At 33.8% G+C, this 13,471-nt stretch overlaps 1 protein-coding gene across 3 annotated transcripts in view; it reads right to left on the bottom strand.

The window, feature by feature from the left end:
• The window catches only part of ADAM7 (ADAM metallopeptidase domain 7), a 65,505-nt gene that overhangs the window by 6,195 nt on the left and 45,839 nt on the right, over nucleotides 1-13,471 (bottom strand). For all 3 annotated transcript variants that reach the window (XM_070606977.1, XM_070606979.1, XM_070606981.1), the window contains 4 exons: nucleotides 6,103-6,183; nucleotides 4,899-4,977; nucleotides 4,268-4,373; nucleotides 3,800-3,899 (listed from right to left, as the gene is read on the bottom strand). In XM_070606977.1, coding sequence (XP_070463078.1) covers nucleotides 3,800-3,899; nucleotides 4,268-4,373; nucleotides 4,899-4,977; nucleotides 6,103-6,183 — 366 coding nt within the window. The remainder of the gene's footprint in view (nucleotides 1-3,799; nucleotides 3,900-4,267; nucleotides 4,374-4,898; nucleotides 4,978-6,102; nucleotides 6,184-13,471) is intronic.

Raw genomic sequence — 13,471 nt, 5'->3', positions numbered from 1 at the left:
CCTGACTTCTAATACCATAGATCAGCTTTGCCAGTTCTTGAAGTTGATGTAAGTTGAATCATACAGTTTGCTTATGGATTTGGCATCTTGTTTAACAGTATGTTTGTGATAATACATACAAACAACAGCATGTTGTAGATGTCAGTAGCTAATTTACTATTCTTTCCCTGTAATGTTCCATTTGGTTGTCTAGTGGTTAAGCATCATTGCCCTCACTGCCAGGGCCCGGATTGATTCCCTGTCAGGAAACCACACCGCTGGTCTGTTGGTTGTCATACTGTGGCAGCTGTGTGTTGCTGTGATGCTGAAAGCTATGCCATCGATATTTCAAATACCAGCAGGGTCACCCATGGTAGACAGCTTTCAGGGGAGCTTCCAGACTAAAACAGGCTAGGAAGAAGGACTGGCTGCCCACTTCCAAAAAAATTGCCCATGAAAACCCTGTGAATAGCAGTGAAGCATTATCTGATACAGTGCTGGAGGGTGAGAGGATGGCACAAAAAGATCCAACGGGATTCCGATCTGCGGTGCACAGGGTTGCTAGGAGTCGAAATCAATTTGACAGCACTAACAACAAAAGTGTTCCAGTGTATGAATATATAGCAATTTGTTCACCCCTTTTGCCTTTATTGGGCCTTTAGATCATTTTCACTTTTTGCAAACAATGCTGTTGGAACATTATTGTAAATGTTTTCTGATGTACACATTTCTGTTGAGTGTATTCATATGACAGGAACTACCAGGTAGCAGGGTATGTGTAGGATCAGTTTTAGTATATAGTAATAATTTTCCCCATTGATAGTACCATTTAAACTGTCATTACATTTTATGAGAGTTTTCTGTCCACATCCCAACTGGTGATTGGTATTATTGTCCTTTACTTATTTTTAATCATTTCGTGGGAAAATACAATACAGGTAGAAAACACAAAACTGATTCATGGCTTAATAAACCATTTAGGGTACATATCTTTGTAATCACTGCATTGGTTAAGAAATAAAACTTTGCCATTTCAAATTTCCTATCACTATTGCCACCCTCTTCCTCCCCTACAAATTAGTCACATTCTTAACTTAAAATAATGAACTCTTCCTTGCATATCATTGTACTTTTACCCCCAAATATTTATCTCTTGACACTATAATTTAGTCTTGCACATTTTTAATTTTAATTTTTTACAAGACAAAGATATGCATATATTTATGCGTATACTGCAGTCTGAGTTAATTTTATCTATGGTTCAAGGAATGGATCTATGGATATCCAGTTATTCTATCACTATTTGTGAAAAAACTATTCTTTCTCTATTGAGTTTCCTTTGCACCTTTGTGAAAAATCAATTGGCCATATATGTGTGGCCTCCATTTATTTAGGTCTTTTAAAATTTTCCTCAGCAATGTATTACGATTTTTCATGTACAATTCTGGCTAACATTTTGTTATATTTACCCCTAAATACTTCATATTTTTGAGATATTTCAAATTATATTTTTGATTATATTTTCACATTGTTGCTAGTATATAGAAATACAATTTGTTTGTTTGTTGTCATTTTATCCTGTAACTTTGCTAAATTCATTTATTTGTTTTACCAAAAATCCTGCTGATATTTTGATTACTATTGTTTTGAATCTATAGGTCTGTTTGAGGAGACTTGACAACCCAGCTATAGTGGGTTTTCTGACTCAAGAACATGCATTTCACTCCATTTCTATTGGTGTTGTTTAATTTTTCTCATCAATGTTTTGTAGTTTTCTACATACAGGCCTTGTACATCTTTTGTTAGATTTACCCCTAAGTATCTCATATTTTTAATGCTATTGTAAAAGCTATTTTGTTATTTCATTTTGTTTTTTGGATTATTCATTGCTAATATATGGAAACACAATAGATTTTTGTATGCTGATTTGTATCTTGAAATCTTATGAAATTCGTTTTATTCACTATAGGATTTTTCTACAGATGATTGTGTCTTCTGCAAATCAAAAGAGTTTACCAGGGCCAGCCCCATTGCCTAGTGCTTAGGTTTGGCATGCTCTGCTCCAGTGGCCCAGGTTCGTGGGTTTGGATCCTGGGTGCAGACCTACACCACTTGTCAGCTGTGCTGTGGTGGTGTCCCACATACAAAATAGAGGAAGATTGGCACAGATGTTAGCTCAAGGACAATCTTCCTCAACCAAAAAGAGGAAGCTTGGGGACAGATGTTAGCTCAGGGAGAAACTTCCTTAGGAAAAAAAAAAGTTTACCTCTTCCTTTACAATTTTTTTTTTTGCCTTATTGTAATGGCTGCAATATCCAGTAAAATGTTTAATAGAAGTGGTGGGAGTGGGTATCATTGCTTTGTTCTTCATATTAGAGGAAAAGCAGTTGGTCTTTTGCCTATAAATATGATAATAGCTGTATTTTGGGGAGTAGATCACTTTTATCAGTTTCAGGAAGTTCCTTTATATTCCTCTTTCACTGAGTTTTGCCAGGAATAGATATTAGAATTTTTTTAAATGCTTATCCAGCATCTATTGAGATGATGACATGATTTTACTCTTTTAGTCTGATAGTACAGTGAATTAGCTTGATTGAGTTTTTGAATGTTAAATTTGCCTTGCATTCCTGGGATAAACCCCACTTGGTCACAATGCATTATCCTTTTTACATATTGTGAGATTCAACAGGCAAAAATTTAATAATAATTTTCATACTTATGTTTACTACAACTATTGGCAAGTAGTTTTTTTTGTTGTAATGACTTTGTCTAGGTGGGTAACAGAAATATATTGTCCTCATAAAATGAGTTAGGAAGTAACCATTCTCTCCCATTTTCTGGAAGATGGGAGAAATAAACTCTCTGGAAGAGTTTATACAGAATTTGTAATTTTGTCATTAAATTATTTGTAGTTAAATATTTTTTGTCATTAATACTGACAGAATTCATCAGTAAAGCTGTATGGGCATAATATTTTTCTTTATTAGTTACAGGGATATTCAGGTTATCTATTTCTCTGTGGGTAAGCTCTGGTGATTTGTAACTTCCAAAAAGTTTAATATTTCATTACACTGTCAAATATATTGAAATAATGTTTTTTCATAATATTCTCCAATTGTCAATTTAATAAGTGTATAATCTGCTGTGATGTTACCTTTCTGACAGCTGATAGTCTGTGCTGACTCTCACTTTTTTCTGATCAGTCTGGCTGGAGGTTTATAAGATTTATTAATCTTCTCTAAAAAGTAGTTTTTGCTTTCATTGATTTTTCTCTGTTACTTTTCTATTTTCTATTTCATTGGTGACCAATCTGATATTTCTTTTTTCCTGTCCTCTACTTTCATTGAGTTTCATTTGCTTTACTTTTTCTAGTTTCTTAAAGTGAAAGCTAAGGTCATTGAACTGATATCTTTTTTATTTTCTAACATAAGCATCTAGTGCTATGAATTTTTCTTTTAATTACTAATTTTAGTTTCCCACAAATTAGATACTTTGTGTTTTATTTTCTTTAATTCTTTCACATTTATTTAGACTTCTTTATGTCCCAGAATATGGTTTATGTTTGTAAATTTTTTCCAATAGTGCACAAATCAATATTTTATTTAACCAATATGTTCTGCTCTGAAATAGTGCCTTGGTTTGCTTGAGTCCTGCCATCCTCTCCTTCCCCACTTGTAGATTGCAGGCTTCATTGGTGTGGAATCGTGTTAGACTGTTCTGCATCTCCCACCTCACTTAGCTTAGGGCTAGTTCCACTTCAAACACATATGCAACTACTTTTTAATCAATTAATTGACTATTTCAAATGAAATTTTCTTACATGTAGGGGATGAATATTGGTTAAGATTGCCTCGGTCCTTGTCTCGGGCTCATCAGCAAGGTATCCCTTGTTCTCCACTCCCAGTGTATCTCCAGGTGTGCTATCAAGAAGGAAATTGAATATTGACACAAGCTATGAGATAAGCCTGTGGTTACTATTAAATCATCTAGGAGATTTTTAAAAGACTGGTACTCAGATTACACCCTATAAAAATTAGATCTGAGGGAGGAACCAAAATTGGTATTCTTTTGAAGAATCTCCTGTGATTCCAATGTGTAGAAGGTTTGGGAGCCCTTGGGACAAGCATTAGCAAGAGAACAAAGTATGTAAAAGCTTGACTTACTGCTACTCTTACTTAGTCTTCAGCAAAGGGCTTATACTTCTACCCCATCAAGTATCCTCTATGGCCACAAAGCTTACATATTCTCAGTAATTGTCCCTTTCAACACATAGGAGATATAGACATACCTCTGAACTTGCTTCAACTTAATACAGTTCTGGTAACGAATTAATAATGTGACCACCGCAACACTGATAATAACCAGGACAAGCACAACAACCAGGATGGAGATATCTGCAACATTAAAAATATGAATTTCAGCCAAAATATCAACTTTAGGACAGTGGAATGTTAACATTTAACTGAGCTGTTATAGTCCTGCTTCTCACTTCCTTAAAGGACTTTAATCCCCTCTCCCCTCAATTTTTTTTATATAAAGTAAAAGACCAAAACATTATACAAATTATCATCTGTATTAGCAATTGACACGCCACCCAAGACTCCATTATGTTTAAGAGACCCACAATCAGCAGGGAAAGCTTTGATAGTTAATTACTAACTGACTACAGAAAAGGCGTGGTTGTGTTATGGGTTCTTAGAAGATCTAATCTAAATTTAACTGGTAGAATTTACGCTAATTCTAAAAAGCAATTGTAGTAAGTTCAAATTTGGGTATTTAAATATGCAAACTAATAAAAACACCATACAAATCCATACAGAAACACAATATATGTGTAGTAGACTTGGAAAATAAGAAAAAAATTTTCTCACTGGCTAGACTTTTGATATATGCAAGATATGATATTGTAGGATGCTCACTGGTAACATTTAAGGTTTCCTCCCAGTCCACAAGTGTCTGTTCTTCCTCACACTGGCACTCGAGCTCATGGCCATCTACCTGGAAGAGCAGTCAATCGTAGAACTTTATGAAATGCCTGCCGTAAGCTTGTGTTTTGCACCTCACCAGCTTGGTGCTAGTTCTACATCAGATGCATACATACACACATACAAACTTTTTATTGATTAATTGACTAAACTGCAACTTAGCAATGCAAAAGCAATGTTGGAAAAAAAAAAAAGCAAACAAAATGCAAGAAGTAACCACATTTGAAGACAGGCTTTGGCAAGAGAATGATTCTGACAAATTCAAAACCAGATGGACAAGACGACTTGACTTATCTTTCCAGAAGGCATTGATATTAAATGAACAGCCCCTGCTAGAGTTGGACATATCATAACCAAACAGCAGACTTTAACTAGGCTTAGTAATAATGAGATAATATTAACATGGGAAAAAAGTGATGGCACAATGTTTAGTTCATCAAAGAGCATTGCATAATGGTTAAGAACACACTCTCTTTCTGTTTAAATCTCAGCTTTTCCTTTCACATAAGATCAGTGTGACTCATTTTTCATCTGTAAAAGTGGGTATAGAAATAATACTCACCTTTTAAGGCTGTTACGAAGCTTTTAAAATTTAATATATGTGTAAAGTATTTGAAAGAGTGCCTGATACATATACAACTCTATTGAAGTGTTACTGATTAATTGGGCTCGGGAAAGATGCTACCCACAAACACAAGCTGCTAGGTACTGCTAGTATTGAACAGTGTTTACTGAGCAAAAAATCCATATAATTTTTTTGTGGTTTCCTCAAAAGTTTTGGGCTAATGTTTACATTGATGTAACTTAACTATAAGTGACATTATGATAGATCAAACTTTAAACTTTTGGTTTAAACTTCATATACACATAAATTACTGGGTTTCTAGAGTAACAGTCCAATGATAAAACATATACTTGTGATACTGGTAATTTCTATGTTTAATACCTGGTTTGGATCTTTGGATCAATTTTATTGGTGTTACATGAAAAAAATGGATCCCAAATGTATATTTGACTTAAAAATCACCAGACACACATGCACACACACACACACACACACACACACAGGTTCAGGAATGAAGTCCTATGTTAATAAATGACTGGTAAGACATTATTTTAAAAAAGAATAAAATCTTACAGCATTTTCATTGCACTGAGAGGAGCAGTTGGTTGAATTGTAGGCCTTTTCAATATTCACACATTCACCATTGCTGCATACCTAGGAATGAAGCAACCAATCTCAATCAGAAAGACTTGCTGTCAGAATTTACATGATTTTTTCTATTGCGAAAAACCACATGTAGAATATTCTGTGGCAGAAGAAATCCTCTTTGAATGTTTGATGGATGTTTGAAAATAATGTACTATGCATTCAAATATTGTTATATACAAACTCGTTAATTATTAAAATGTCTATACTTTTATTAATTCTCCAAATGTTAATCTATGCAAAATTCTACCACTATAATTGCAACGTTTTCTTCTATTATTTATATCAAGTTTCTTAATGTGCTATGTCACACTTATTGATTAGTATATGTCTAATCATCCTTGCATCCCATGGATAAATCCCTCTTGATTGTAGTGTATAATCTTTTTAATGGGCTGTTGAATTTAGTTTGCTAGTGTTTTGTTGAGAATTTTTGCCTCTATGTTCATCAAGGATATTGGCGTATAATTTTCTTTTCTTATAGTTTCCTTATCTGGCTTTGATCTGAGGATAATGCTGGCCACATAAAATGAGTTTGGAAGTGTTCCCTCCTCTTCAACTTTTTGAAAGAGTTTGAGAAGGAATGGCACTAATTTTTTTTTAAATTTTTGGTAGAATTCACCTGTGAAGCCATCTGATTCTGGGTTTTTCTCTTGTGGGAGATTATCAATTACTGATTCAATCTGCTTACTCACGTTGTTCTGTTCAGATGTTCTATTTCTTCACCAATTAGTCTCGGTAAGTTGTATGTTCCTCGGAATATATCCATTTCTTCTAAGTATTCAGCTTGTTGCTGTATAATTGTTCATAGTATCTTCTTATGATCCTTTGTATTTCTGTGATATCAGTTGTAATATCTCCTCTTTCATTTATAATTTTATTATTTGAGTCCACTCTCTTCTTTTCTTCATCAGTCTACTTAAAGTTCTGTCAATTTTCTTTGTCTAAAAAACCAAATCCTTAGTTTTGTTGATATTTTCTATTGTCTTTCTTGTCTCTATTTCATTTATTTCTGCTCTATAAATCTTTGTTATTTCCTTCCTTCTGCTAATTTTAGGCTTAGTGTTTTTTTCCCCTAGTTTCCTGAGGAGTAAAGTTAGGTTGTTTACTTGTGATCTTTTTTCTTTCTTAATGTAGGCTTTATTGCTATCCAGTTCCGTCTTTGAACTGGTTTTTCTTCATTCCGTAAGTTTCGTTGTGTTTCCATTTTTTTTTTTTTGTCCAAGATACTTTTTGAATGCCCTTTTGATTTCTTCTTTATTCATTGGTTGTTCAAGAATATATTGTTCAGTTTCCAAATATTTGTGAATTTTCCAATTGTCCTCCTGTTACTGATTTCTAGTTTCATACTATTGTGGTCAGAAAAGATATTTGATATTATTGTGGTCTTCTTCAATTTGTTAAGACTTGCTTTGTAGCCCAAAATATGATCAATCTTGGAAAACATTCCAAGTGCACTTGAAAAATGTGTGATTCTGCTGCTTTTGAATGGAATATTCTGTATATATATCTTAAGTCCAATTGATCTATAAAGTTATTCAAGCCCACTGGTTCTTTTTTGATTTTCTGTTTAGATGATTTATCAGTTGTTGAAAGTGGGATATTAAAGACCCTTATTATTATTGTACTGTATTTCTCCCTTCTGTTTGGTTGATAATTGCTTTGTATATTTAGGTTCTCCAATGTTGGATGCCTATATACTTAACAATTGTTATATCCTCTTGATGAATTACACCTTTATCATAATATAGTGATCTTTGTTTCTGTAACAGATTATGATTGAAAGTATATTTTGTCTGATAGCCACTCTTGTTCTCTTGTGGTTGCCTTTTGCATGCAATACCTTTTTCATCCTTTTACTTTTAGCCTATCTGTGTCATTAAAAATAACATCTATCTTGTAGGCAGCATATTGTAGGATCTCTCTTTTTTTAAACCTATCAGTCACTCTGTGTCTTTTGATTAAATGTTAATCCATTTAAATTTAATGTAATTATTGATAGCTAAGGATTTACTACTGTCATTTTGTTAATTGTTTTCTGACTCTTTAGTAATTTCTTTGTTGTTTTTCCCTCTCTTGCTATCTTCCCTTGTGATTTGTTGATTTTTTGTAATGGTATGCTTTGATTCTTTTCTGTTTATCGTTTGAGTATCTACTAGAAGTTTTTTTCCCCTCTGGGTTACCATGAGGCTTACATAAAATATATTATACTTGCATTAGTCTACTTTAAGATGAGAACAACTTAATGTCAATTGCATACAAATACTCTACACTTTTACTTCTCTTCACCCCGTATTTCATGCAGTTGATGTCACAATTTACATCTCTTTATATTGTATATCCATTACCAAATCATTGTATCTATAGTTATTCTTATATTCTTGTCTTTTAACGTTTATATTAGAGTTAAAATTGATTTACATACCACCATTACAGTATTAGAGCATTCAGAATTTGACTTTATATTTACCTTTACCAGTGAGCATTATACTACAAATGTTTTCATGTTGTTACTTAGCATCCTTTCGTTTAAGCTTAAGGAACTCCCTTTAGCACTTCTTGTAGGGATAGTGGTGGAATTCCCTCAGATTTTGTTTGAGACTGTCTTTAACTCTCCTCCCTTTATGAAGGATAATTTTGCTGGTTGTAGTATTCTTGGTTAGCAGTTCTTTTTTCTTTTAGCGCTTTGAGTATATCATCCCATTCTCTCCTAGCCAGCAAGATTTCTGTGGAGAAATTTGCTGATCATCTTATAGGCATTCCCTTGTATGTGATAAGTCGCTTTTCTTGCTGCTTTCAAAATTTTCTCTTTGTCTTTGACATTTGACACTTTGGTTATAATGTGTTGCAGAATAATCTTTTTGGATTAGTCTTGCTTGAGGTCCTTTGAGATTCATGAATTTGAATGTCCATATCTCTCCCAATATTTGGGAAATTTTCAGCCATTATTTATTTAAATAAGCTTTATGCCCTTTTCTCTCTCTTTTATCCTTCTGAGACTCCCATAATGCTTATATTCATTTTCTCATTTGTGTCCTATAAGTCTCATATGCTTTTTAAACTATTTTTCATTCTTTTTTCTTTTGTTCCTCCAACTGGCTAATTTCAAATGACTTGTCTTCAAGTTTGCTGATTCTTTCTTCTGAATGATCTAGTCTGCTGTTGGAGCTTTCTATTGAATTTCTCATTTCTGTTATTGTATTTTTTAGCTCCAGGATTTCTGTTTGGTTCTTTTTTATGATTTCTGTTTCTTTCTTAAACTTATTTTGTTCATGCATTGCTTTCTTGATTTCATTTAATCATCTGTCTGTGTTCTCTTGCATCCTATTGTGCCTCTTTAAGATAATTATTTTGAATTCTTTTTCAGTCAAATCATAGATCTCCATTTCTTTGGGGTCAGTTGCTGGAGCTTTATTAGTTTCCTTTGGTGGTATCATATTTACCTGAATTTTAATGATCCATGTAGCCTTGTGTTGGCGTCTGTGCATTTCAAGGAGCAGACATCTCTTCCAGCTTTTCCAGACTGTTTTGTCAAGTAAAAACCTCCTATTGGGTCCCCAGGCTGATGTAATTACCTCCAGGATTACAGTTGAATGGGATTGGAGCCAGGTTATGTGACTGTTGCCTAGTCTATGATTTTCTGTCCCGTGACTAAGGACTTGAGCAGACATGGATTCTGCCTGATCCCTGGGTGGACAGCAGTGCCTCCAGGACATTGGCCAAGTGAACAGGCACCATGACAAGGGTCCACTACAGCATCTGCAGTGGAGTCCATAGATAGCAGGCTTGTTACCAGGTGCACAGATGGGTATGTCACTTGTTGGATCCTTGGGAGGGCTCCTGCTGGGTCACTGGGCAGGTCTCTAGGTGGGCAGAACTAACACCACACACTGGCTTAGCAGGGCTGCAACTCATTCAAGGGCTACTTCAGTGTCCACAGCCAGGGCCCAGATCAGCAAGCCTGCCCCTGGAAGCATTGACAGGTGTTTATCTTGGTGATTCCTGGGGGAGGAAGGCCTGAGCTTGGGAAGGACTGGAACTGAGTTACAGAACCTATTCTGGATTCACAGTTGGACCAAGATCTGCAGGTCTACCTCCAGAGATATGGATGGATGCTGTGGCAGATGTTTTGGTGCCAGGACCAAGGTCAAATGGGGCCCAAGCCAAGTCAACAAGGAAAGAGAGTTATTTCTGGGTCTGCATCTAGGACTATGGTTAACAAACCTGCACCTAGGCATGGGCCTACTTTCTCAAAATGGACCTCTTTCATCTTGGGCTCCGCCTAGGTTTTGCAAACTCCTACCTGGATTTCAAAGCTCCTACAAAGGGACTTTTTCCATGGATGGCTGCTAAATTATTGTTGCTGTGGGGACATATGAGTAGGGGACCTCCTATTTCACCATCTTGCTGATGTCACTGCCTGGAAGTTCTTTGTTGCTACCAGTTCAAAGATTATTTTAAAATCTGAAATAGGGAAATTTTAATCCATTCCTATTTGTCATTATATGTTTAATCCCACTTCTTTCATCTTATTATATGATTTCTAATGTTAGACATTATAAGTTACCTTTTTTATATTTATCACTTTTTTCCACAATTATTTTTTCTAACTTGAAAGCTATATATTCTATTTTCTAAACATTGATTCAATTACATTAAAATATTTGAATCTAAATCACTCCATTATGTTCCAGACCAAATAAGCATTAACTCCTCCTTAAGTAAAATCAAGCATTTGTCACATTTTTACTTCCTTCTTCTTCTTCTCAGTTCTTTTTGTTTGAGAAAGTGGAGATTTCAGATTTGCAAAAATTGCTATTATTCACTGCTATTCAAGATATTTTTAAAATTCTCATAATAAATATATTAATAATAGATAACTATAATTTACTCACAAGAGTTATAGAATTTTTTGCTTGCAACTACTTCTTTAATATCCTATCTTTTCATTTTAACTTTTCAATTTAAATTCATTTCCCACTTTGCTGGAGTACTTTCTTGACTATTTTTCTCTACAGAAAATAAATGCTGTATAATTTGCTGTATATTTTCTTAGTAATAAGGTATGTGAGGGTGTCATTCTATTGCTTTAAGTCCTGAATAATAACTTGGCTGTATGTATGGTTTTAGGATCCCAATATTTCCATTCCTTAAAGCTCTCTAGACTTTCTATTATTTTCTGGTATTTTTTGTTGGCGATAAACATGATAGAGACCTGATAATTTTCTGGTTGAAAAGTGATGCTTACCTTCTTTTGTGCTTATAGAGCATTTTCTTTATTGTTGACTTCATGGTATAGTTCAGGGTAGTTCTAAATGCTCATCTCTTTCTAAGAATTTTTCCTGGTACTGAGTTTTTATTTTATGCATCCTTCGGCTCAGGAACATTTTTCATTATTATTTCCCTAATTATATTTTTACCTCGATTCTATTTTCTCTATCTGTAATTTCTGTTAAATCTGTATCAGATTTCTTAGAGCTGTTTTTACAGCTTTTAATCATTTTATTCTATTTTTAAAAAATTCCTTTATCTTATTCTTCTGTGTTAAGAAGTTTAGATTCTAATTTACTACTTTTTTGTAGTATCTATTCTATGACCTACTGCCCAAATTACATATAAGCCAGCAATCATGATTTATTTTGTACTTTGAAGACAATGCTTCTTGTTTTCAAATTATACCATTTTTTATAGATTTATCTTTTTAAATATTATAAAAATGTAAATTTATCTTTTTTCTACAGGATTTCCCTCTGTTTTAATGTATATCTGTTTCACAGGGCACTATCATCTATGATTCCTCAGATTGGTCTCCTTTGTCCACACTGTTGGGTTCCTTTGTGTCTGTTTTGGTTTGTCCTCTTTGTTTATCCTTACATAATGGATTTTCTATATACATGATTGAACACTGGGGGACTGTTTTAAAACCGATGTAGATCTCTCTTCAAGTATTTCAGGCTCAAATAAAGGGAAATATTGAGATGTTTCACATTTTGAGTTTGACATTTTTGTATGTTTATAATAAGAGATAACTACAGAGACAGTTTTGAAGCAATTCCTCTGTGCCAGAGAATGGATTAACTAATTTGCTCCCTTCTACTCTTCTTCCCTCTCCACTTTACTATCCTCCTCTCTTCCTTTCTCTTTTCTTTCTTTTCCTTTTCTTTTCTTTTTCTTATCTATGTTGAAAGGTCTGTAGTATAATTATGAAAAAGGGCACCCAGGGGCAATGAAAGATGTTTGCCTTCTTTTCCCATGCCAAATTAAAATTTACTCAGATAGAATACCTACTAAGACAAAGTAGAATGTTTTTAAAACATTTTAAGTTCCTCATGTTTAAAAATAGTAGGTCAATGTAAAAAATTAAATGAAAAATTCTGTAACTAGTATCTTTGTGATACCTCTGTAGACTGGTATTTGCTGTGCATGAATTTCCTCATTATGAACTGATTCAATAATTGGCACCATTGTGATTACTGTGCCTCTGTACTAAGACTTCTCTTGAAAGAATAGGTACTCTACGTGGTAGTACATGGTCACAACATGCTTATAAGATCAAGATGTGTTCCTAAAAACTGCTCCCTTTTCAACCCCTTTGTTCAATCTCTGCCACTCTTAATAGAGTTCTATGAAGGTGATGTTATACTTTCGCTTTGCACCTCTGGCTGATTTTCCTTACTGAAGTGAATAGAAAATTGTTTGGTATTTTCTTCAACCTGATGTCTCATAACACTCTATCTTGTTGTAAGTCCTTGAACTTTCTAATGTGTGTTGGACACATACCTAAATTTTCACAAATAGAGATTCCTCACCATTTTGATATTTATTTAGCCATTTTAATGGGAAACTGCATAGTTAAATATTTGGACTTGAAATATAGGTCTATTAAATTGTTAAATTCTAATTTCTTTCTTTGCATTCTCAGTTTTTGTTTTCCAATTTATTTCTCTATCACATTATATGAATTACACTGTAATATTTGTATGTGGTTAACATAGAAAGAGAAAGAAGAAGCCATATCCACAAACTATTCAATTCAGAATAGCTAATTTTTAAATAAAATATGTTTTCCATATATTCTTGTGTTTATAAACTTTGATGAGCTAGCTGTTGTTTTTAGTACACATTCTAAAGTTTTTATCTTGAAATGCTATACACTTTCCAATCTGGCCTGATTCTACCTGTTCAACTTCATTTTTTGGCCATTTCACCCTAAAATTCTCAGTTACCTGACTAGCCATATGTTTCATATCTTTGCATATTATGCAAGTATTTCTTTCTAAAAAGCCTTTTCTCAATT

Source organism: Equus przewalskii, chromosome 2, assembly GCF_037783145.1.
Source record: "Equus przewalskii isolate Varuska chromosome 2, EquPr2, whole genome shotgun sequence".
Classification (NCBI taxonomy): domain Eukaryota; kingdom Metazoa; phylum Chordata; class Mammalia; order Perissodactyla; family Equidae; genus Equus; species Equus przewalskii.
This window is presented reverse-complemented; position numbering and strand designations above follow the sequence as displayed.